Source organism: Chiloscyllium plagiosum, unplaced genomic scaffold, assembly GCF_037043375.1.
Source record: "Chiloscyllium plagiosum isolate Xiang-an unplaced genomic scaffold, Cpla_swu_hap1 HiC_scaffold_1, whole genome shotgun sequence".
NCBI lineage: Eukaryota > Metazoa > Chordata > Chondrichthyes > Orectolobiformes > Hemiscylliidae > Chiloscyllium > Chiloscyllium plagiosum.
The window spans coordinates 9211069-9238256 of NW_028270139.1; the positions used below are offsets into that span (position 1 = coordinate 9211069).

The 27188-nt window shown below is 40.8% G+C and overlaps 1 protein-coding gene across 3 annotated transcripts in view; it reads left to right on the top strand.

The window, feature by feature from the left end:
- The window catches only part of slc10a7 (solute carrier family 10 member 7), a 274370-nt gene that overhangs the window by 188365 nt on the left and 58817 nt on the right, over positions 1-27188 (top strand). For all 3 annotated transcript variants that reach the window (XM_043699319.2, XM_043699311.2, XM_087975565.1), the window contains 2 exons: positions 754-789; positions 12865-12948. In XM_043699319.2, coding sequence (XP_043555254.1) covers positions 754-789; positions 12865-12948 — 120 coding nt within the window. The remainder of the gene's footprint in view (positions 1-753; positions 790-12864; positions 12949-27188) is intronic.

Below are 27188 nucleotides of genomic sequence, written 5' to 3' on the forward strand. Positions count from 1 at the left end.
AGGAGGGAGGGGGGGCTGATGGTGTCAGGAAACTTTAAAGTGAAGCAAACGGAGTGAATAAAGCTATGACATACCTCAGATGATCCTGCTCCCCAGGTTGAGTAGCTCTTTTACCATTCCATCTGAGCTGAGGGATGCAGTAGTACTTGCCTGAGTCCCTGCAGGCTTCTCCAGCTCCAATACACAACATTTAGCCACTCCTAACCCCACTGTTTGCATCTTGTGCGCTAAGCCAGGCTGACCTTAAACCACTCCCACTCTGCAGATGATCTCTTTCCATCTCCATCACATTTAATAGGTTTTCTCTCCACAAGCCATCTCTCACAGGATATGTATTTCTGTCCTGCTTTTGTCCATTTTGTGGCCAATATTATTCAAAAGTTTGTTCATTGAAGATGTCAATTTGTGTATTTGGACCTTCATTTTTACATTGATAGTTGTCAGGTCTGTGGAACCAACTGTTTATTTGGGCCATGTTCCACAAAGCTTTTCTCATAGCTACTAATCCAAAAAGCTATGGGTGCTAGTCCCAGCAAAGCAGCCTTCCAGAATAGGGAAATAATTTGTGGTCAATTGACACCCTTGAAAGGAAACTAGATAAATATGTTCGATGAAGTTTTGAGGATTGCAAAAATGTTACGCAATTGCTTGGTTTATTCTTAAAATGGAATATTAATCATTTTTAAAATTTATTGTTTGTTTTACATGAACTGCTTTCCTGTAAAGAGCAATTATCAATATACTCTCTTTCAGGGAATTGTTGTCACACCGCTACTACTTCTGCTGTTTGTGAGTACATAGATTAATAAATACTTGTATATTTGTGTTTTTGAAATTATGTCCAACTGTAAAACTTCCAAAAGTTCATTTTAAATTATTTTTTCTAAGTTCTTGAATTTACATATATTGTATAAGTACACTGATGTGCTTAACCTTGAAAATAGCTTGTATGTTCTTCCCTACTGTTTTTATGTTTAAAATGCATAGCTTATATGGTATCATGATTTCATGATACTTCTATAAAAGCAGTTGAAAATCTCAGTGCAACATATGCTTATTTTATGATATTTTGCAGTTTAGAAACTGTGTTCGTTAAACTGTACATGGCATTTGTCATATAATATGCATGTGCTGTCTACACTCTGGATATATCATCAAGGTAAACAGTTTTTAAAAAAAGGAAAGGAAAATTTGGCATTTGTTTTGAGAAAAATTAAAAAGCAAGAGACTAAAAGCAGTGGTTGTGGCTCATCTGATGTACTATCTGAAATTTTAGCCTACTCACTATGAGAGTAATGTACTACCATTTGGGCGGCACGGTGGCCCAGTGGTTAGCACTGCTGCCTCACAGCACCAGAGACCCGGGTTCAATTCCCGCCTCAGGCGACTGACTGTGTGGAGTTTGCACGTTCTCCCCGTGTCTGTGTGGGTTTCCTCTGGGTGCTCCGGTTTCCTCCCACAGTCCAAAGATGTGCAGGTCAGGTGAATTGGCTATGCTAAATTGCCCGTAGTGTTAGGTAATGGGTAAATGTAGGGGTATGGGTGGGTTGCGCTTCGGCGGGTCGGTGTGGACTTGTTGGGCCGAAGGGCCTGTTTCCACACTGTAATGTAATGTAATCTAATCTAACCTAAAGTACAGTCCAGATTTTACAGGATAATGCAGAATTTAAGACCTCATCTTTTAAATCATTCAATTTGAGGGAGATTAAAAAGAATCTGATCCGGTTTTTAAATTAATAGAAGGAATAGACAAGGTAACTGTTAGATTATTTCCATTAATGTGCCTGACCCCAGATTAATATTTCCGTTGCTATGCCTGACAACAGGCTGCCAAAGAAACAGCTCTACTCTGAACTCGGTCACACTGAGAAATTCTCAGGACAGTGGAAATACTTTAGGGATGTCTTTAAACCTACTGAAAATGGCAAACTTGCCTTTTGAATCATAGGAGGCCCTGGCTTGTGACCAAACAAAAATGAATAAGGCTAAATTAGGAAATACCACTCACATCAAGAAACAAAATTGAGACATAAAAGACAGTATGCAAACCTCCACATAGCCCATCTACTGAATACTTCAAAATGCCACTTTCAAGGTTTTGGGATTAAGGAAATGACTTCTTTGCTTCTGACTTGCTGTTGTAGACAGTGTTTATAAAACTGGTCCAAAATAGTTTCTTGTCAATGGTAATCTCTGGGATGTTGATAGTGGCTGTTTCAGTGATAGTAATGCCATCGAATATCAAGGGCCAATACTTAGATCATCTCTTGTTGGAGATGATTGTTACCTGGCACTTATGTGGCATGAATATTACTTGCTAACCCTGTATATTATCCAGACCTTACTGCATTTGGGTGTGGGCTGCTTCAGTATTTGAAGAGTAATCCCACTTCTAACCTTACAATGGAGGGAAGGTTATTGAGAAGCAGCTAAACATGATTGAGCCTAGGACACTACCTAAGGAGTTCTTGCAGAGATAGAGTCATAGAGATGTACAACATGGAAACAGACCTTTCAGTCCAGCCCGTCCATGCCGACCAGATATTCCCAACTCAATCTAGTCCCACCTGCCAGCACCCAGCCCATATCCCTCCAAACCCTTCCTATTCATATACCCATCCAAAAGCCTCTTAAATGTTGCAATTGTACCAGCCTCCACCACTTTCTCTGGCAGCTTATTCCATACATATACCACCCTCTGCGTGAAAAAGATGCCCCTTAGGTCTCTTTTATATCTTTTCCCCCCTCACCCTAAACTTATGCCCTCTAGTTCTGGACTCCCCCACCCCAGGGAAACGACTTTGCCTATTTATCCTATCCATGCCCCTCATTATTTTGTAAACCTCTATAAGGTCACCCCTCAGCCTCCGACGCTCCAGGGAAAACAGCCCCAGCCTGTTCAGCCTCTCCCTATAGCTCAAATTTTCCAACCCTAGCAACATGCTTGTAAATCTTTTCCGAACCCTTTCAAGTTTCACAACATCTTTCCGATAGGAAGGAGACCAGAATTGCACGCAGTATTCCAACAGTGGCCTAACCAATGTCCTGTACAGCCGCAACATGACCTCCCAACTCCTGTACTCAATACTCTGACCAATAAAGGAAAGCATACCAAATGCCACCTTCACTATCCTATCTACCTGCGACTCCACTTTCAAGGAGCTATGAACCTGCACTCCAAGGTCGCTTTGTTCAGCAACACTCCCTAGGACCTTATCATTAAGTGGATAAGTCCTACTAAGATTTGCTTTCCCAAAATACAGCACCTCGCATTTATCTGAATTAAACTCCATCTGCCACTTCTCAGCCTATTTGGCCCATCTGGTCCAGATCCTGTTGTAATCTGAGGTAATCTGTTGTAAACCCTCTTTGCTGTCCACTACACCTCCAATTTTGGCGTCATCTGCAAATTTACTAACTGTACCTCTTATGCTCCAAATCATTTACGTAAATGACAAAAAGTAGAGGACCCAGCACTGATCCTTGTGGCACTCCACTGGTCACAGGTCTCCAGTCTGAAAAACAACCCTCCACCACCACTCTCTGTCTTCTACCTTTGAGCCAGTTCTGTATCCAAATGGCTAGTTCTCCCTTTATTCCATGACATCTAACTTTGTTAATCAGTCCCCCATGGGGAACCTTGTCGAACGCCTTACTGAAGTCCATATAGAACACGTCTACCGCTCTGCCCTCATCAATCCTCTTTGTTACTTCTTTGTTTTGAACCTGAGATGACAACAACAATTACAAATATCTTCATTTATACTAGGTATGATTACAACTAGTGAAGTGTTTTCCCTTTGACTTCCGTTGAATCTAGGTTTGAGAGGGCACTCCTTGATGCCAGGCTTGGTCAAATGTAGCTTTGATGCCAAAGACAGTCACTTTCCCCTCACCCCTACAATTTTGCACTTCTGCTCATGTTTGAAGCAAGGTTGTAATGCAATCAGGAACTGAATGTCCCTGTTGGAAACAAACTGAGTACCAGAGACAGTTTATTGCTAATTGTTTTACTGAAGATGGAGACCAGATTAATGGGGTGACAATTGGATGTGTTAAATTTGTCCTAAATCTGCTGTCCTTGTCCTTCTATATGGAAGTAGTCATGGGTTTGGAAGGTGCTGTCTCAGGAACTTTGTGTTTCTGCAGTGCATCTTTGTAAATAGTCCACACTGCTACTGAGCATAGGTGATGGAAGAAATGAATGCTTGCAGATGTGGTATTAATCAACTGAGCTACTTTGTCCCAGACGGTGTCTTTTTTTTGAGTGTTGTTGGAGGTGTATTCATCCGTGCACGTGGGGTGTATTCCATCATACCGAGAAGACTGCGGATGCTGGAAATCAAAAACAAAACCAGAAATTGCTGGAAAAACTTTGTAGGTCTGGCTGCATCTGTGGAGAGACCTCTCACTTTGTACTTTTATTTTCCATCATACTCCTGATTGGAGCCTTCTAGCTGGTTGGCAGGCTTTGGGGAGTCACTCACCTAGCCTCTGACCTGGTCTTAGAGTCATACAGCACACAAACAGACCATTTGACCCATCATGTCTATGTCAACCAACAAATGCCAAGCTGCACTAATCCCATTTATCTGCATTGGTCCGTAGCTTACTATGCCCTCGCATTTCAAGAGCTTGTCCTGGTGCTACTTAAATGTTGCTAGAGTACCTGACTCCTCCTCCCTTTCAGGCAATGCATTTCTTATTTCTACTACCTTCCGGATGAACTTTTTCTCAGATCTCCTCTAAACCACTTACTTCTCGCCTTAAACGTGTACTGTTTAGTTCTAGACATGGCTGCCATGAAGAAAAGATTCTCACAATCTACCTCTCCTAATTTTATATACCTCAATCAGATACTCCTCAGTCTCCTTTGCTCCAAGGAGAAAACACTCTGCCTATCCAATCCACCCTCGTAACTGAGTGTTTTCATCTTATGCCACAAATCACCTAACGGAAAGTTTGCCCCAATACCCATTGAATTCAGTTTAGTTAGGGCTTCTTGATGCCACACTTGGTTGAATGCAGCCTTGATATCAAGGTCTATCAATCTCCCCTCACTGCTGGAATTCACCACCATTGTCCATGTTTGAACCAAGGATGCAATGAGGTCAGGAGCTGAATGGCCCTGGCAGAATCCAAATTGAAGATCAGTAAACAGTTTATTGCTGAGCAGCTGCTTCTTGAAAGCACTATTGATGACCTCTTCCCTCACTTAACTGATTGAGAATAGAACAAGGCAGTAATTGGCTGCGCTATATAGGAATTAAGAGGTTCTATTGCAGCTGTACAGGACATTGGTTAGGCCACTTTTGGAATATTGCATTCAATTTTGGTCTTCCTGCTATAGGATGTTGTGAAACTTGAAAGGGTTCAGAAAAGATTTATAAAGATTTAGCCAGGGGTAGAGGGTTTGAGCCACAGGGAGAGGCTGAATAGACTAGGGTTATTTTCTCTGGACCATCAGAGGCTGAGGCATGACCTTATACAAGTTTACAAAATCATGAGGGGCATAGATAGGTTGAACAGCCAAGATCTTTTTCCAAGAGAAGCAGAATCCAAAACTAGAGTGCATGAGTTTAAGGTAAGAGGGAAAAGATTTAAAAGGTAACTAAAAGGCAACTTTTTCACACAGCGGATTAAAGTGAGCTGCCAGAGGAAGTGGTGCAAGCTGGTACAATTACATTATTTAACAAGTATCTGGATGGGTAATTAAAAGGAAGAGTTTAGAGGGATATGGGCCACATACTTGCAAATTGGGCTAGATTAAAATATCTGGTGGGCATGGAAAAGTAGGACGGAAGGGTCTGTTTTCATGCTGTATCGCTGTATGACATATGATTGGCAGATGCACAGTGAAATTGTATTGGATCAGCTTGATTAGGGGATCAGCAAGTTCTGAAGCACAAGTCTTCAGTACTATCACTGTAGTGTAGTCAGGACCCATAACCTTTGCAGTATCCATTGCTTTCAATCATTTCTTGATATCAGGTGGAGTCAATCGAATTAGACAAACGGGAGGCTGGAAAACACAGCAAGCCAAGCAGCATCAGGAGGTGGAGAAGTCAACATTTTGGGTATTAGCACTTCTTCAGGATTAGATGTAGGGATAGGGGGAACAAAGATAAGGACACCTCTCTCCCCTTTCTGGACCTCTCCGTTTCTGCTCTGACAAGGAGACATTCCACTCCCAAGCATCCCAGATGTCGTCCTATTTCAAACACTGTTTCTCCTTTGTCCCCCTCATCATCCAGACAGCTCTGCATTCCCCATTCCACTGTCCTAAACCCCTCCCCCCCCCCTAAACATCATAAAGATAGGGTCCCCCTTGATCCCACTTCCCAGCCTCCACAACCAACGTCTCATCCTTGAACACCTCACTAAATAGACCCTACCACCCAGAACATCTTCCCCCTTCCACCCATCTGCCTTCCGCAAAGACTGTTCTCTTTGTCACTCCTTGATTCGCGCCACACTCCCCACTAAACCCTCCAATACCTTACCCTGGAAAGAATGGGATGCAACAGCTTTCCAAACACCACCTCCCTCACCTCCATCCAGGGCCCCAAACAGTCCTTCCAGAGGTTCACTCGCACCTCTTCCAACCTAGTCTACTACATTCAATGTTCCTGATTTGGTTTTCTCTCGATCAGTGAGATTAAGCATAGACTAGTTGATCATTTCACCGTGCATCTTGGCCTGGTCCGAAATGGCCAGCCTGACTTCCCGGTCATCACCCAGTTCGATTCCCCCTCCCACTCCCCTTCCAACAAGTCCATCCTCGGCCGCCTCCATTGCTGCAGTGGATCAGACCACGAATTGGAGGAACAACACCTTATCTTCCACCTGGGCAGCCTACAGCCCAGATTACTTAATATTGTGTTCTCTAATTTCAAATAACCTTCCCACCCATCCCCTGGTTCCCTTTCCAACCCCACCTCCTCCCTTCCATTCCACCTACTGACCCTTCCTTCTAGCTACTGACTGGATTTGCCTCCCATCGATCAACCAGCTCATACCCGCTTCCTGTGTCCACCTATCACTATCTCAGCATTCCGTTGGAGAAGGGTTAATATCTGAAACTTTGACTTCTCCATTTCCTGATGCTGCCTGGCTTGCTGTGTTGTTCCAGCCTCTTGTTTGTCTACTTTGGAGTCCAGCATCTGTATTTCTTTTGTCTCTCATGGAGTCAATCGATTTGTCTGATGACTGTCATCTGTGACGCTAGGGTCCACTGGACGAGGTCAAGATGGATCATCCATTTGGCAGTTGTAGCTGAAGATAGCTTCAACCGTATATAATGCAGTTAGTGTTGAGGATGTGGAGAATCCTCCAGTGAGTTGTTTAATTGTCCACTACCATTCACAACTGGATGTGGCAGGACTACAGAGCTTAGATCTGATCTGTCAGTGGTGAGATTGCTTAGCTCTGTGTATCTCTTGTTGCTTTTGTTGTTTGACATGTAAGTAGTCCTGTTTGATAGTTTCACCAGGCTGGCATCTCATTTTTAGGTATTCCTTGAGTTGATTCTGGCATTCCCTCCAACACTTGTCATTGAACCAGGGTTGATCATCGATAGTAATGATTGAGTGAGGGATTGTGAGGCTGCATGTTGTCTTGGAATCCAGTTGTGCTGCTGTCGATAGCCTACAGTATCTCATGGATGCCCAGTTATAAGTTGTTAGATCTGTTTGAAGTCAGTCCTATTCAGCACAGTGACATGCCACACAACAGGCAGGAGGGTATTCTCAATCTCCATTGCTCATCTCTCACATATTTACCAAACTTCTATGCACCACACTTAATCTCTCTTACACTCATCAATGACTAAATTGCTTGTCACCGGCAGAACTTTCGAAGATTTGTGCCAGCGGCACCTTATATAAAGCCCAGCCATGCACTAGATCAAAATGATCGTGACAGTTATTTTTCATTTCAATTGCACAATTACAACATGGATAAGGATAAAAGGCAACACAGGTTGTGATTTGCAGAGTGAGTTGCAGGCTCAACTTGGTAATCTAGCGAATTTCTTGCCCAATACCTCCATACTCCTTTTCATTTGCATAACCTCACAACTCTCAATTCCGAGCTTCTTCACATTCCACCAAATTCTTTCAATTAGGTTTTTGTCTCCCAACATTACTCTATTGACCCAAGGCCAATAGGTTACATGTCAACCAACCTGATGCACTGTTCCTTCTTGCTCACTCACTCGTGCACACACACGTCCCCAGTCTCCTGTCCATATATATTGTCGTCCCCTCTGCATTCCAACAAGTTACAGGCAATCCTAGTAATTGACTCCCTACTCTAACAGTAGCATCTAATAAACTACCTTGACCCCAAGAACTGAGTGTGATCCACCCTCTTGACTGATTTGGAAGGACTGTCCGTCAGGACTGACAGTGATCCAATATTGGACTGATCTGTGTGCACGTCGCAAACTTACCTATTGTGAATCTATAGACTAGCAGCATTAGATCTGTGAGAGTAACTGTAGCCCAGTCCCTAAACCTGACCACCTAAACACCTGACTGACTGCATTAGATCTCTGGACATAGCAATTCAAGAGCAACATTTGATCTATGACAAGAGTTCGTGACTAATGACTGTCCACATTGACTTGACTAAGGACTGATCACAGCAGGCTGAAGATGTGATTGGTAGATGAAGTTCAATGCTGATGGTGATAGGTCAGAGAGGAGAGTGGAGTGGATAGGTGGGAAGGAAGATGGACAAGTAGGTCAGGTCAAGAGGGCGGTGCTGAGTTGGAAGGTTGGACCTGGGATAAGGTGGGGATAGGGGAAATGACCTATCACCTTCCCCCTCAACTTCATCTACCTATCGCATCCTCAGCTCCCTCGCCCAAAAGCCCCACCACCTCCCATTTATCTCTAAGCCCCCTTGGGCCACCTATTCATTCCTGCTGAAGAGCTTATGCTCGAAACGTCGATTCCCTTGCTCCTCGGTTGCTGCCTGACTGGCTTTGCTTTTCCAGCACCACACTCTTTGACTCTTATATCCAGTATCTGCAGTCCTCACTTTCTCCCAGTTGATTCACACCCCACATTGTAGACTCAGTGATGTGAAGGAACATACTGTCCAGAACCACCTAGTTGTCATTGTAGTGGCTGGTATATTGCGTCTAGAAACATTGCACTCATCCACGGACTTCTTCGACAAACACATTGACCTAGACCCAATATACCAGCCACTACAACGAACACTGGAACCGGCAACAAGAAGCAGCAGGAATGGAACCAAATAAATTCCAGAAGAGACAGTACAGCAGTGCTTCACAGGAGGCTCCAAAGCTCTGAAGATGTCACCTAGATAGGGGGCAAAACTTCCCAGCTCAGCGAACAACTGAGCTACAAATCTTTACACAAACCTTGAATAAGAAGCTTGTGTTTCATTGGTAAAATCAAATCAGTATCATTGCATACTTGTGTCAGTGAATGGTCACGTTCTTTTTTTAAAAAAGTCTGTCAAACAAGATTTCAAACTGCGATCTAGCTTATCTAATAGTCGCATTAGCTGGCACCATAATTGTTTGTTTATGTAACTTCTGTGTCATCATTGAAAAGTACTCACTAACAAGAGAAATAATTTACCTGCTCCCCAGGCTAATTTTAGCGAAGAAAGGCAAGTTTACATAAAACCAAAGGTAAACAATTAGGAATATCTAGATCTTTTTCAGCAATCTGTTCAGCCACATTATAACACACCATGGAGCAGGTCCGTCTTGAACCCGTGCCTTCTGGCCCAACCCTGTAGAGACGAACTCCTACTGCCCCACAACAGTCCATTAGGAAAATTTAACCTGGGAGTATTTTCACAGATCTGGTTGTGGTAAAGATTGTTTTCTTCATCTGTGCTAAAGTTAATTTGTTTGGACCAAAAATGAAATTTGAACCAATAGATTTGGATGACTATCAGTCATTCTAAATACGTTTGTGTTTACTAGCCAGTTACAGAATAACATTAACCCAGGAATGGATCATTGTACCCATTCTATTATAGAAACCTAAAAAGTGTTGGATCATTCTGGTGTTTGGAAGAAACTATTTCAAAAGTATCCTCTTAAATCCTCTTAAAATTTTGCCAGATTTAAAGAATCACTGGTTTCTGTATGATTGTTAATGCCAGCTGCTGGTATTGTGTTATGTTTTTCTTATTTATTTCAGTACAGTAAATATAAGGGTTTAATTGTGTTTATAAAAATCTAATTATAATATACATATTTATTTTCATAAAATTCAAACTGCCACTAATTTTCTGGTGAAAATTAATTCAAATTTACCATTAAGCGCCAGGTACTAAATAAGTGTTGATATTTAATAACAATGTAATTATCAGTTCATTACAAAGTAAATGAGTAATGCCAGCAGTGCAAATCTAACTATAACTATAAAGTTACAATATTCCTGAACAGAACATTTGTTTATGGACCCAATTAACAATAGTAATGTTAAACAATTAATCAGGTATGCATCTGCTATATTTTTCACAGCAGATTTAGTGGATTACTATATACTTTTTAACCTAATCAAAATATCTGCAAAGGCTTGTACAATTCATTAAAACTTCAGTGTGTGAATACATAGAACTATTTTAAGGAATAAAAATTTTTTGTTCTTGCTATGAGCTAAAAGTGCTAAACATGAATGATTATGTATCACTCACTGTGACTGTCGGTGTGCTAAATGAGTGTTAGAGCAACAGATAGAGCAACAGGTCTCTAGTCTCCACAAAATGCAGTTCACAGCATATATAGAATGTCTTATTCAGCAGTCTATTTACGTATGTAACAATTCTAATGTTACAGTAATCGGACAATGATTAATTATGATTATTGCACAACTTACTGCTATTCTATAAATACAAGTAGTTCTCCTATAATGCAGTAGTTGCATTCCCATGCGACATTGTATTATAGAAAATCATGCAATAGAAATAATGGGACCTACAGGAAAAACAGGGTGAGAAGCAAACCACCAAAAATACCAGTAAAAATCAAAATAATTATTGTACTTAGCCTAACACAAACGATAGCACAGTCTAAGTAAATTTTGACATGTTATAACTGACCTGTTGTATGGTTCTGTATAGTGTAATTCATCAGAATCCTCAACTGATTACTCTCGATTGGCATCTATACCTGCTGACTGCACTACATTCTAGATAGTCTTCTGATCCCATGCAATGGTAACACTGCACAAGTCAGAACCCAGAATGAAATCTGCCTTGATAGAGCAAGGGTTGAATCTTAATTTCTTTCACAAAGTGTCAGTTTCGTCAAGCTTTTCGAAGGCTTTCACTTTACAATACTTGGAGACATCTATCACCTTATTTTACAGAACCCACCTAATTTATTACCTACCCCACCCTTTGGTTCCCCTCTCTCTCATTCTAGCACCGTCATTCCATGTGCCATTTCCAAAACAACTCACCACTTTCTGGACATCCCAGAATTAACCAATATCCGTGGTGCAGTACTATCTTTAAAAAGATATTGTGCACCCAGACAAGAGTTGTCATTCCGGAGCTGCCCTGCATGGTTCCTGACATTGGCCCTGGATGTGGCAGACAATGGAGAATTGGTGCCTGTCTTAGTGGGTAGTAATATGGAAATGCTGCTGATGGGGATCAGGTGATGCAGAAAAAGGACATCCTTTTCTCCCAGGCCAAAAGAGGATGCCAGTCTACTTGGAACAATGCCAACCTGGACCAGGGTTACCATCCAGGACAGTGCAATCTCAACCATCTGAAGGAATGCACAGAATGTAAGAAGATGATCAATGACCTTCTCCACTCTGCCACCATCATTCGTTGATAAGTCTCACTCACTCTATCTCTGCGATTGTACCCACCATTTCTTGCAACATCTTCCCCACTCACTCTCATCCTTCCTAACATCTGACCCTGACTAACCCTGAATTTCTTCTGCACAGCCTACACATCCCCTCAGGACATCTCCACACATGCACCAAAAGTACCAGTGTGCCACCCACCTTTCTCTCCCGCACACACTGTGTTCAGAGTTTCCTGTCTCTCACCACCCTGAGCAGCTGACTGACCATCTCCAAGCCCCTTTACTGGCATTTTTTTGCAGTTGATTACTGTAGTGATTAGTCACTGACAGATTCACATGAGTCTCCCGATATTCTTTATCAGCTAAATATATTTTTTAAAACAAAAAGAGAGGAAGTAAGCTCTTAATACAAACAACAAAGCCAAGTTTTAAACTGCTGCTCAACACTTTCCTTTTACTGTTAGTCAATTCCAGTGAAATTTCACTCTTATCTCAACTCTTTTTAAGTTTTTAAATTAACAGATAGCGAGCAGCTTCTTGTCCTCAGGTTGTAGAGACATTCTCACAATGCTTTTCCAAGTCCACTAGCATAAGCATTTCACAATACCTTTCACAAAACTCTTCAGAAGAAAATGCACGAGCCAACTGAGCAGGTGGTGCTAACGCAGAATCCAGTTCTCCGCGTATAATGACACCTTGTGTAGGGGATGAGAGTCGTGTAACAGTGAACGGGAGTTCACTTTATAAAATCAAGGTCGACAATTCACAAATCATTTTACAGACAAATCACATTTAATAAATGCACGTTATAGGAGAACTACCTGTACTTTCATGTTTTTATAGTGTTTCTTGTTTATTGCTATAACTTTTAAGTGAATGTGTTCTGTACGTATGCTGTATTAATGCATAATGACAAGCATATCACCTTTATCAAAATGCACTGGCTGTCAAGTTATTTTACTTTTTATTTGAATATGGTATGAACATTAAAGGTAGAATATGTTTTGTAATTCACCTTTCATTTTATTTTGTTTCTGCTTTTGCAGCTAGGATCTTCGTCATCAGTGCCATTCAGTTCAATTTTCTCTCAGTTGTTTATGACTGTAGTAATCCCACTCATTTTAGGACAGGTAAGCACAGTTACTGGTATTTCATTAGGTTTTCTGTATGACAACTTCTCTGATGATATTAGAAGTTTCTGTGAACTTAAAATGTGAAGTGTCGGCAGATCAAGCAGAAAATAAATCACATATTAAAGAAGAAACAGCATGTATTTTGTTCCAAAAATGTTAAATAAGGCAGTTAGAACACAAGGAAACCTAGCTACCCATGTAACAGCACTGAGTAATAGTATTTCAGACTATGGTAATCCATATGTTATTATGTACTAAATTATAAAAGATTTTAAATTAAGAAAGCTGTTTTAACTTTTAAAAGTAATCTGTGCATATATTTACATTTTAAGTATAATTTAAATTTTCTGTTGTATCATTAAAAAAAATGTATGTGGTCAAATAAAGTCACAGTCATACAGTGTGGAAGTAGACCTTTCAGTCCAAACATAATCCCAAACTAAACTAATCCCATCTGCCTGCTCCTGGCCCATATCTGTCCAAACCTTTCCTACTTATATACTTATCCAAATGTCTTTTAAACATTGTAATTGTGCCCACACCCACCACTTCCTCAAGAAGGTCATTACACGCAAAATTTGCTTCTTGTGTTTTTTTTTAATCTTTCTCCTCTCATGTTAAAAACGTGCCCCATCATCATGAAAATCTCATCCTCGGGAAAAGACAAGTACCATTAACTCTTACTATATCCCTCATTATTTTATAAATTTCTATAAGGACACCTCTCAGCCTCTTAGGCTCCAGTGAAAGAAATCCCAGCCTATCCAGCCTTTCTTTATAACTCAAACCTTCCATACCTGGCAGCACCTTGGTAAATCTCTTGTGAACCCTGGAGGGCTTAGGGTGCATGCTTTTACTTCGGTTGTTTTTTTAAAGAAAAATATTAAACTTGCTGCACTGGCATTTAGAATGTTGTTAAGGTGACTTTATTTCTGATGGAAAATACTTTTATGAGTAATTGTGGAAGATGGACTGTTCCACGTACCCGACAAAGTGACACACTTGGCTGGGGCCCATGCGGCACCCATTGATACCCCTTTGGTCTTATGGAAGTGGGACGATTCAAAGGAGAAATTAAGGGTGAGGACCAGTTCGTCCAAATGAATGAGAATGTCAGTGGAAGGGTACTGGTGGAGATGCCAGGAGAGGAGGAAATGGAGGGCTTGGAGGCCTTTGTCATGGCCATTAGAGGCGTATAGGGAGTGCATGACGATGGTGAAAATGAGGCATTGGAGTTAGAGAAACTAAAGTCATGGAGGAGTTGGAGGGCGTGGGTGGTGTCTGGAACATAGGTGAGGAGTTCCTGGATCGAGGGGATGGGACAGTATAAAATTCCCGCAGCTCTGCCCTCGAACCCCACCCCTCCAACTGCAACAAGGACAGAACCACCCTGGTCCTCACCTTCCCCCCCCCCCACCAACGTCTGTATACATGGTATCACTATCCAGCATTTCCACCACCTACAACAGAACCCCACCAACAGAGATATATTTCCCTCCCCACCCCTATCTGCATTCCGTAAAGACTATTCCCCCTGTGACTCTCTTATCAGGTTCACACTCCCCACCAAACCACCCTCCACTCCCGGCACCTTCCCCTGTCACCGCAAGAATTGCAAAACGTGCACCCATGCACCCACACCTCCCCCCTCACCTCCGTCCAAGGCCCCAAAGGAGTCTTCCACATCCATCATAGATTTACCTGCACTTTTGCACATGTCATTTACTGTGTCCGTTGCTCCCAATGCGGTCTACTCTACACTGGGGAGACAGGACGCCTACTTGCAGAATGCTTTAAAGAACATCTCCAGGAGACACACACAAAGCAACCACACTGCCCCCAGGCTGAACACTTTAACTCCCCGTCCCACTCCATCAAGGACATGCAGGTCCTGGGCCGCCTCCATTGCCAAATCCTAACTACCCGACGCCAGGAGGAAGATCGCCTCATCTTCCACCTTGGGACCCTCCAACCACACAGGATGAATGTGGATTTCACCAGTTTCCTCATTTCCCCTCCCCGCACCTTATCCCAGATCCAACCTTCTAACTTGGCACTGCCCTCATGACCTGTCCCACCTGTCCATCTCCCTTCCCACCTATCCACTCCACCCTCCTGTCCAACCTATCACCATTACCCCAACCTTCATCTATTTATTGCACTCTCAGCTACTTTACCCCCAGCCCCATCCCCCTCCTATTTATCTCCCGATTTACTTGGCTCACAAACCTCATTCCTGATGAAGGGCATATGCCCGAAAGGTTGATTCTCCCGCTCCTTGGATGCTGCTTGACCTGCTGTGCTTTTCCAGCACCACACTCTTGACCAATGGTCTGATGTTAGTGGCAATATGACAATAATATCAGAAAAGCAAATTACTGCGGATGCTGGAATCTGAAACCGAAAGAGAAAATGCTGGAAAATCTTAGCAGGTCTGGCAGCATCTGTAAGGAGAGAAAAGAGCTGACGTTTCGAGTCTAACTGACCCTTTGTCAAAGCTTTGATAAAGGGTCAGTTAGAGTCAAAACGGGAGCTCTTTTCTCTCCTTACAGATGCTGCCAGACCTGCTGAGAATATCAAAAACAGTTCAGGCACTGGAAGTCAGAATATCCTTTTCTTGAACATGGCTTACAAAGTCTGAAAGTCTATAGACCAAAAATATTTTGCAGGCGTAAATGACAAAAACAATTCAAAATCCTGCAATACATTTTCAGTTGATGCTCAGATTTCAGTATGCCTGTAATAAAATACTTTGCAGGTGTTTCCAATACCTTAAAGGAAAATTCCAGAAATCAGAATAAATATGCAGTTTAGAATTTTGTTTGTTTCTCCTTTGTAGAATTATTACTTTTTAACTGTACTTTTTTCAGCCAGGGAAGTGGAGTTACAGAAAAAGCAAATTTTGTATGATCTGATTGGTCATTTTCTGCACTTTGCTGATGAGGATTTATGAACTTAAAAAAATATATTGTTTGCTTACCTGTCAACTAGTCATTTTTTCTCTGAATTGGAACTGGTATGAAAGGAAAATTTGTATTTCCTATGGAAGCAAATTGTTTTTTGCCATGTTTGAAAAGACATTTTAAGAATTGACACCAATTGTAAATTGATTATTATAAGTTTCTTGTATAATAAGAAATACTGGTCCATGCAATTTGCTTATTCGTGACCTGAAAGTCAATATTAATAGCAAACAGGTTAAGACAAAAGTCATGTGGCCAGACACCGAGAAGCTACAAATGTAAGGAGTTAGGAGAGCTGGAAGGAAAAAGGCAATCAAAACAGGTGCAAGCACAAAGAGAAAACAGAGACAGAAAGAGGAATTATTGTGTGGAGAAGATATGTTTTTGGCAGAGTAGTTGACAGAAGCTCCTGGACACTCTTTGTAAGCTGGCTAAAATATTCTGAAACCTGGAAGGCTGTGTGAATGACTCAGATGCTGATGTTTTTCTCAGATATGGTCGAAGCATTGTTTGGAATGCTACATTTTGGTTGGTTGAAAAAGAACTCTGTTAAGCTCCCCCATCAGGACTGCTGTGACCCAGATGGTAACCAGTGCCTGTGTGATTCGGAGGTCACAGCTGTTTTTGGACTCCTGCCCTACCTTGCATGAATAATTAAGAAAGCATATTGCTAAACTGCACAGCTACATACTCCCATATGTCTCTGATGGGTTTATAGGAGCATGGAGTCGTCTAAGACATATCCATGTTGTATGGACTATTTAAAGTAAAATTTGCTTTTTTTATTGGTATCATTTGTTTGTTAATTCTTTCATTTGTTTTGAAATCAATAAAATCTTGGTAATTTGTTCATTTGGAGTCATGAAGTAAATTTGATTATTTTGGTTTCTGGCACAGATCATTACAGTTACTAACTAAATCAAATGTTTTGATTTGTTCATAATTAGTAAATTAGGCATCCAGTTTAACAAATAAATCTTTATTTCAACAGTCACATCTTCTGACCAATAAATGTGTAATTCCAAAAGCTAAATATTGCAGTTGAATTAACCATTAGTTCATCAGATCTCAAATGCATGATTCCTTTAGCTAAAGTGCAGTGATGTATACAAATTTGGATGTCTTGCAATAAATGAATATGTTTTAGTTGGAACATTTTAAACATAGACACACTAACATTATTTTATAACCAAAGCCAATTCAGACAAAACTATCATCCCATCATTGCTGAGATGTAATGAACCATAATAACTATTTTTCCCTTGTCCCATGTATTCCACAAAACTGAATAATTCATGTCTTTTGATTCAGAATTCTTATACAGTAAATTACATGCATTTAATTATTTGAACTTGTGTTTGCTGAGTGAAACAAAAGAATATTCCATGTCAACTAAAATGAAGTTGGGTTTTTAGATTAGATTAGATTACTTACAGTGTGGAAACAGGCCCTTCGGCCCAACAAGTCCACACCGACCCACCGAAGCGCAACCCACCCAGACCCATTCCCCTACATTTCACCCCTTCACTTACCGCTACGGGCAATTTAGCATAGCCAATTCACCTAACCTGCACATTTTTGGACTGTGGGAGGAAACCGAGCACCCAGAGGAAGCCCACGCAGACACGGGGAGAATGTGCAAACTCCACAGTCAGTCGCCTGAGGCGGGAATTGAACCATGCCGCCCATTTATTTTGGATATTAATCTGCTTTCACAAATATGAATAAGTAAAACGTAAATCTGATACCACAATTATGGCTATTGTCAGCACTGTATCCTGTTAACCAATGTATAACATGCCTTGGGAAATTGTTCATGTATGTAAAATTACAACTATTTTTAGGCATGAAACCTATGTGGGTGTGATTTTTACACAGTTAATTTTTGAGGGATGATGTCTGCTTGATTTTGGGCCCAAATAATTCCATCACAATGGACTAAAGTAAAGAAAAATTAAATAATTAATATTAGTTAACATTTATTACATTACAAACTATATATATTCAACTCACCACAATATATATATCCAAACAAATTGTTAAAACCCTTCATGTTGAAATCCTTCAAAATCACTCTACCCACCATCTGAACCAAGAAACAATTCGTACAAATAGCCTGGTTGTATAACAACATCATATGAATCTTCGTCGCCATCATAGATTATTTACTATCATCATTGGTAAAGTTACTTAACATCATCATTCCACAAGTAATGATTCTCCCTACTATCAAGTACATTCGCCAATACATATTTTAGAAATTTTCTTGACAGTATTGAGATCATGCTTATTCCATGTATCTATGATCAATTGACACAATATCAATAGTAAGCATGCTTACCTATGTCTGCTCTTGTTGAAATCTTTTTGCCAGTTTAGGTACGATTGTTCCACATCCTTTGGATACTATCCTTGAAAGGATTATTTATGCATGTGTCCAAGGGTTGAACAATATTTATCAGACAAAACACATGACAACACATGGAATAGGTACCATAATGCTTGTGGATCTGACAGCCTAAACTACATCATGAACAAGATGACATCTGAGCATGTCCTTATGAGCAAACATTTTTCACTATGTCGTCCATCTGGTGTCAAGTTCCACACGTCCTTGATCCATTTCTTACAACCACCTTCATCCATTCTTGTAAACATCAACAATTACATCTTCCTGAAATTCCTTTTGTTTTAACTTTAATATACCATTGGGTTTAATTTTGTATCACCACCGTACATTATGGAACCACTGTAAATCATGTGGCTCGCCATAACAATGTTTCCTTTCACCAGTATTGGTAATGATCTTGTTTGCTGGTAAGGCAACCTTTATTAGTGTTTCATCCATATTTCCAATGCAATCAATTGGTATGCATTCTCTCAATGTCTTCTGCCCCTACCCTGGCCTTTTTATCCTTTCATAGGAAGTGACAGCCAGGATTTGTTGCCCATCTCGAAATGCTCTTGAACTCAGTGACTTTCTCGGCCATCTCAAAAGGCAGTCAAAATTCGATAACTTCGCTGTAGCTCTGGAATTAACTGCCAGACCAGTTAAAGATGGCAGATTTCCTTTCCTGAAGGATTTTATTGAACCAACATTGATGAATTGATACTTTCATGACAGTTTCATGGTCACCGTCACTGATACCAGCTTAAAAGGCTGAATAATTAACTGAATTCAAATTCCAGAGGCTTCTGCAGTGGATTTGATCCTTTGTTTCCAGAGCATTAGCCTGGAAATTAGGATTACTACTCCAGTGACAATACCACTATGGCACCATCTTACTTTGTAGTGTCTGATGATAAAATAGTGGAATTTGATGATTGTATCGTTGCAGTCAGGTGGCAGTTGATGTAACATTTTTGTTTTCCAATCAAAGATCAACTCGTACCTTTTCGTGAATCCTGGGCACATGCAACACCAGTCTTGAATCCTGAAATACTATCTTTGTTGTCTGAGAGCTTCTGGAAATGATAATATTCTCCCTTTGTGGGGCCGCACATGGGCTTAGTGGTTAGCACTGCTGCCTCACTGCCAAGGACCTGGGTTCGATTACCGCCTCCAGGTGACTATGTGGAGTATGCACATTCTCCCTCTGTCTGTGTGGGTTTACTCCGGGTGCTCCAGTTTCCTCCCACAATCCAAAGATGTGCAGGTCAGGTGAATTGGCCATGCTAAATTGCCCATACTGTTAGGTGCATTAGTCAGGGGTAAATATAGGGTAGGGGAATGGGTCTGGGTGGGTTACTCTTCAGAAGGTCAGTGTGGATTTGTTGGGATGAAGAGCCTATTTCCATACTGTAGGGAATCTAATCCTATGATCATTAATTCATTCTGCCATTTTATACCTCAGGTGAGGCCACTTGCTCAGACTTCCTTTGGTTATGCATTTGTACTTCAGTATCCTTTCTAGTTTATTGGATACCTTGCTCAGTTCTCTAAACATTTTCTCACAAAGCTTAAACTCTCTTGCTGCTGCATGGTCGTTAGGTTGCTTAGTGAATGCTACAGCTTTCATTTTAAAGTGTGTACTTGTGATTCTATCTGGAAGGCATCATTATAAATCAATGATCTTATTAACTGGTTGGGCTGCTGAAATTGATGGGAGACAATTCTTCAGTTCTTGGGTGTACCTTTACATGAATGAATGAAGCACAGTAATTGTCAGTAAGTAATTAATAACCACAAAGCAGTTTCATCCCTGAGAAGTAAAAGTCAACTTTTACACGAGGTATATAAGAATTCAGTTTTTCTAAGGCCAAAAGTAATGAGGTTGACTTATACCTGTAAATGGATGTTTGTGTACTTCATGAAAAACTAAAAATGACAACTTGTCATACTGTCTGGATACTTTTGGAAAGCCAGAGAAAACTCTACTGTAACATATGTTCTGCACACACTCTGGAGTTGAACTAAGTAATGATCAATGTTTGAGTGGAACCATTTAATAAGCAAAGTGCTAACGGTGTTGCTGACAAAGCAACAGAACAATTTAAGAACTATAGTGGCAAAATTCACATAAAAGGCCTGTGGACATAGCTGTGATTATTTTGTCCTTAACCAGTAACGGAGTTCGCCACATTCATTGGTCCCTACTTAGAGAATACCATAATGGTATCTTAAACTCAGCAAATGTTTCCTCTTAGATAGTTTGTAAATGATTTATACAAATTAATGGTGCCTCCTGATGATGTTAGTTTTATTTCACAGCATTAGTTAATTCTGGAATATATCTTAATTCACTGGCACAAACCAGTGATCTCTCTGATTATGCATTGCTTTACATTCAAGTCAGCTATGTACATGTTGAATGGCACAGCAGGTTTAAGGGGCCCTATGGCTTACTGCTCCCTCTAGTTTGTAAGTTGATATGCGCAATTATAATAGATTGATACTTAGTAATGAAATAGACTAGTTGTTTGAAATAGCCTGTTTCTGTACTGTCTATTTTATATAAGATTTTGACATCAACTTTAGTTGAAGGAAGACTAAATTAAATGTAGCAATACATTTGTGGTTGCTGATTGTTGTGGTACATCTTTCAGGGTTAATATCTAAAACTTTGATGTATCAACATTTTGGACAAGTGTAGAAACATAGAAACTAAGAGGAGCAGGACATTTGGCTGTTCAAGCCTGTCGTGCAATTCAATGTGTCTTCAGCTGATCCTTTATTTCAAAGCCACGTTCCCACTTCCTCCCCATACCACTTGATGCCTTTAAAGTCTAAAACGTATTCGATCCTTTATTGAATATATTCTGTGACTTTGCCTCCTCTGTGTAAAGAATTCCGAAGGTTCACTATCCTTTGAGTGAAGAAATGTTTTCTCAAATCAATCGGAAATATCCTGAGACTATAGAACCTTGGTTCTAAATTCTCCAACCTCGGACAACATCCACCCTGCAACTTGTCCGTCTATCCCTGTTAGAATTGTATATATTTCAATCAGATTCCCTTTTATCCTTCTAAACTCTAATGAATAAAGGCCCAGTTGAACAAAGCTCTTCTCATAAGTCCTACTATTCCCTGTTAGCCCAGTAAGTCTCTGCTGTAGTCTTTCCATGGCAAGTATTTCCTTTCTTAGGTTGGGAGACCAAATCTGCACACACTACTCCAGATGTGGTCTCACCAAGCCCTGTATAGCTGCAGTAAGACACCCATATTTCAGAACTCAAATCGTCTTGCATTTTGTCTTCTTAATGACTTGCTGCAGCTGTTTGTCAACTTGCATTAACTTTATGTGCTCACATGATCATTTGGCAGAATGTAGGAGCAGTTTTAGAGAATTGAAGTGCTAATTAATCTCCCAGATGTATATAGTTTCATCTTTTCAAATTAAAGAACTCCTCTGATTGAGTTACCCATCCTTCTCTTGTGTTTTAAGTGTTTGTGCATGATGGAAAACATAACATGGTGGCAACTGAACATTTGCAATGAAGATTTTGCAGAACCTGCAACATTGAACCCCTTCACATGCAGCAGGATTCCAGTGTGTGGAAATTTGAAGACCTTATAAGTACATCTACAGTATTTACATCAAAGTGAAAGTCTCTGTGTGAGTGATTCTGTATCAACAAGGTCCAACTTCTATCACATAGATATCGCACCTTCTTCCAACTGACAAGCAGCAGGCCCTGACAAAGTAAATACACAACCGGGCAGTATAAATCTCAGACCATCTGCTGCAGTAGTTCATGGTGGAGGAAGTGTTAGACAGTTGACTTTGAGATGTAACTCTGGATAGTTTCCATTAATGGGAATCAGTTGCTTCTCCTGCAAATCTCCAAGTTAGGAATACTGGAGCAAGAGTGTTGGAGTGATCAAACATTTGTAACAGGGTTAGGCAAGAACCAGTCATGAGGCAGCCTTCAACAGCTTAAAAAGAGCTGAAAAGGCCATTATTACAATTAAATTATTTCTTTAGGCATTAGGTTGTGCTGGTGCTATAACACAGCTTTATAGCAGCACCGAACAAAAGCATGCAAACGAAAAACCTCACAAGGGAGTTTGTATGCTTCTTTTGGAGGTCCTTTCAACCTCAGGCAGCTTCAGACTCACTCAAAGACACAGTAAGAAAGACAATTCCCTTTCTGAGAATTCTCTTCACTGATGACTGCATTCTTCTGGCTCATCGTCAGGCAGGTTTTTAAAATGTATTATTTAATGCAATTTGGGTATCACGAGTTAAACCATATATTGCCCATCCCAAATTGTCGTTGAACTGAGGGTCTTACTTGGTCATTCAGGGCAGTTAAGAGTCAATCACACTGCTGTGCGTCTAGAGTCAAATATAGGCCAGACCAGATGAAGATGTCACATATCAATCATCACTAGTGGGAAGCACAATGTCTGCAGATGCTGCATTATGAGTGCTATGAAGAAATTTGAGGCTGAATGAAAAGCAGCATGGATGGAGGGAAAGGGAACAGTTGTTCCCAGCAGCTACTATGCCTTTATTTGCATCTGCTTTGGGAGAATTTGCCAATCTCTAATAGACCTGACTGACCACAGCCGGCTTGCCACCACTGAGTACAACCTTCCTCAAGTTTTCATGTGAAGAAATGCCGACAAGAGTTAAAATGGTTAATTAATGAACATACGATAAAGGCGGCAGGTCATCTGATGTGCTGATACTGCAGAATGTGGGATTTCAGTGTGACCCAGGACAAACATAACAGCAGTAAATATCTGTGACTGCAGGTTGTTTGACTCCGAATTGGTGACCGGAAGCTCAGCTTCAGATACTGCAGTATATCAACAAGGGGGGAGAAGCCATGGAGACAGTTTACATTAGGATGCAGTTAGATCCATTAGGATAGGGTCATCTGATTTGGCTAGTGGCCAGGGGTAGCTAGGTATGCCTATAAGTGACAAAGAAGAATTTAGAGGAGATTAGGATCCTAGCTTTTACAATTATCCAGCAGTTTTGAGATTTCTTCCAGCTTGTTGGATATGAGTAATAGCTGCAAGGTGGATGAGCTAACTATGGTATCTTGCAAGGGAGCAAAAGGAATGTAGTGGTAGCAGGCAACATTATAGTGAGACGGGAGTGGAACTGTTCGCTGCTGCAAGGAGTGAGAGTCCAACTTCCTCTGTTGTCAGCATGCGGCTAGGATTTGGCATACTTGCTCTAAATCTGGGAAGAAATTGTAGTGGGGGGTGGGGGGAGGTCCAGTGGTTACAGTCCACAAGAATTTCTGATGAAGCGCTTATGTTCAAAACATCAACCCTCCTGCTCCTCGGATGCTGCCTGATCGGCTGTGTTTTTCTAGCACCACACTTTTTGACTCTGATCTCCAGCATCTGCAGTCCTCTCTTTTCTCCCAGTCTGTTCCTGAACCGTGCTGGACTAGTGTTCAAGCAAGACTCATAACTAGGGATGTAGAGAAGGTTTTAAACTATGATGGATTAACAACAAAAACAGAAATTGCTGGAAAAGCTCAGCAGGTCTGGCAGCATCTGTGGAGAGAAATCAGTTTACATTTTGGGTCCAGTGACCCTTCCTCAGATGGATTAAGCTTGGATGATGCAAATCAATGGGTAGACTCAAGATGAGAGTATATATCTATAAGAAAACATAAAATAATGATATGGGAAATGAAGGCCTGGGAATAATAGGAAGGGACAGAGGGAATAGACTTAAAATTACACCATTAGCCAAGGATTGATGTCACAAAGATATCAAAAAGACAAAATTAAAGGCTATGGATTTGAATGTACTTGGTATTCAGAACAAAGTAATCAGATTGATAGCACAAATGAAGGAAATGAATATGATCTAATAGCCATTATGGAAATGTAACTGCAGATGACAAGGATTGGGTCCAGTTTGAAAGGGAGAAGAGTAGGTCTCAGATTATTTTAAATTAAAGTTAGGGCAGCTATGTGGGCATAAAAGCTGAGCTAGCTGAAGTGCATTGTGATGCTAAGCTAGGAGACAGATCTAAAGAAGTCGCAGATAGTTTAAGGATTTGAGTACTCAGAATATGTATATTATTACTGTAAAGAAAAATTCCAAGCAAGGAACTCACCACTTTTGATTAACTAAAAATGTTAAGGACAGCATCAAACTGAAGTGAAAAGCATATATTTCACAAAGAAGAATAGCAGGTAAGATGATTACTCAGAATATAGAGAATGACAGTTAATCAGGAGAAAGAATCCACCTAAAATATAAGAACAGATAGCAGGAGCTTCTACAGGTACTTATTAGTCCTCCTTGAGAGTAAGAATAGGAAGTTAATAATAAGGAAAATAGAAATGAAATCAAGAAATACATTGTTTCTGTTTTCACTATAGAAGATGCATAACCATCCCAGTAATAACTGTAAATCAGGAGGTGGAATAAAGCAAGGAACTTAGTGAAACTATAATCACCAGAGATGATGTAGCGGAGCCGGTATTGGACTAGGGTGGACAAAGTTAAAAATCAAACAACACTATGTTAAAGTCCAAAAGGTTTATTTGGAAGTACTAGCTAACGAATGAATCACTAATGAGCTAGTACTTCCAAATAAACCTCTTGGACGATAACCTAGTGTTGTGTGATTTTTAACAATCACCAGAGACATGGTACTGAGCAAAGTGGTAGAGCTGCATGTTGAGAAGTCTTTGGGTCCTCATGGACTTCATGGTCTGGCCTTAAAAAGGTGACTAATGAGAAAGGAGGTGCATTGGTGTTAATTTTCCAATAATCAATAGGAGGGAGAGCTCAGGAAACCATAGGCCAGGTAGCTTGACGTTTGTCATGGATGAGTATTATGGGTTGAAAAATATGATGCTGGAAAAACACAACAGGCCAGGCAGTATCCGAGGAGCAGGAGAATCGGCGTTTCGGGCAGAAACCCTATGCTGAATATTTTTTATCTAGAGATACTGAAGGAGATCAGACAACAAATGGCACCAATTTAACAGCACACTGTTCTTTAATGCAGTCGGAATATACACTTGAATTATACATACCTTATTACCTGTTATAAACTTTAGGTTACACTCATTTGGTAGTGAAGAGGTAGTAAAGTGCTGGAAAAAAAGGTTTTTCATCTTGCACTCATTCGAACAATTCACAAGAAATACCAAGAAAAGGGAAAACAGCATTTAGACTCTGAGAGGAAAGTGTTGATTGGTTAGCAATGAGCTCTGATTGGTGGAGGTACTGTCATGGAGAATGCACCCACGTTTTGCTTAAATTTTAAGTCAGACTGGTTGACTCTGACTGGTCATTGTGTTACCCTGATAAATAAGCCAGCAAATAGCTGTCACTTATTCTGAGTTGAAACATGTGCAGTATGTTTACGTGTTCTTTCAATTTGCAAAGAATAGGACCATATCTATTAAGTAGCTTCCAGTACAGGTAGTTCTCCTATAACATGCGCTTCATAAACATGATTTGTGAATTGTGGATTTTTTTTATAAAGTGAACTCCCATTCACTGTTATGCGATCCCTTCCCTGTATTACCAGCCAGCTGTGATTTATTCTGCTGGCACATCTATTGCAACAGGCTGTTGTCTGTGTGTTTGTTTTTTGCTTCTATCTGCACCTAAGGTAAGGAAAGCGAACGTTAGAATATTTTGCTGGAATGCTTACTGGAATCATGCACGGAGTTGGGGGGTGGTTGGGGTCTGAGGACTGGGAAAAGAGCGCGAGAGGGAGCGAGGAAACGTGCAAATACGGTGACAGCCAGCAAGTGTTGGACAGTAAGCAGGGCCTTTCATTAAGCAGAGGCTTAGTTGCTAGCTACCTGAAGCTTCACACACGTAGGGTGTATGTGTGTGGAAGGGGAGAGTTGTGAAGCTAAGGATGGACCACTCATGACTCTGATCTCTCCCCACCCCATCCATCCCCAGGTTATGCCTGATCCAAGTTCACCCAGTCTCCATTTGAAAACGGTGGGGGAGGGGGGGGGTGGGGAGCAGGGAAGAATGAGAGAGTCTGGACCCCTCATTCTCTCTGAAACGTGAGACCCATCAAAAGCTCCAGCTGTTCAAAGCATTCTCAGCTCTTTAGCCAATCCCTCAAAAAAGAGATTTTACTCTTGCCAAAAAAAAACTCCCAGAAGTTTCACAAAGTTTAATGTCAGAGATAAACTCCAGAGTCAGGAATACAATACATTGGGAAATTTCGCTTGTAACAACTTGCCTTTTCTGTAACTGACCAGGAATGGACAGGTTCACTAAAGTGGAGTCCCTAACCCCGGTTTTAACCATAAGCCCAATTACTTGTATTGCGCATTTTTCTATAACATGATATCACATGGCAACACTTACCTGTATGTAAATATGCACTACTCTATGAGCATGACTGATACTCTGTACATCGCTACAAAGTCTCAACAGAAACCCCAGACTGAACACCCAGCATTGACCGAGATACTGGAATTAACAACGGCAGAAATAACCCTGTTGACTCTGCAAAGTCCTCCTTATTAGCATAATGGCTAGTGCCAAAATTGGGAGAGATGTCGTACAGATCAGTCTAGTACCAGCCTGATATTGTCATACTTACAGACTTGACAATGTCCCAGATGTCACCATCGCCAACCCTGGATTTGTCCTGTCTCACCGGCAGGGCAGACACAGCAGAGGTGGTGCACAGTGGTACTCACTCAGGAGAGAATTGCCCTCAGATTGCTTAAGATTTGACTCCAGAGATCTTAAACATGGTCAGGAAACTCCTGATTACCACATATCATTCTCCTTTGACAGATGAATATCTTCTCCATGTTGAATAACAGTTGGAAGAATTCCTGACGGTGGCAAATTTGCAAAATGT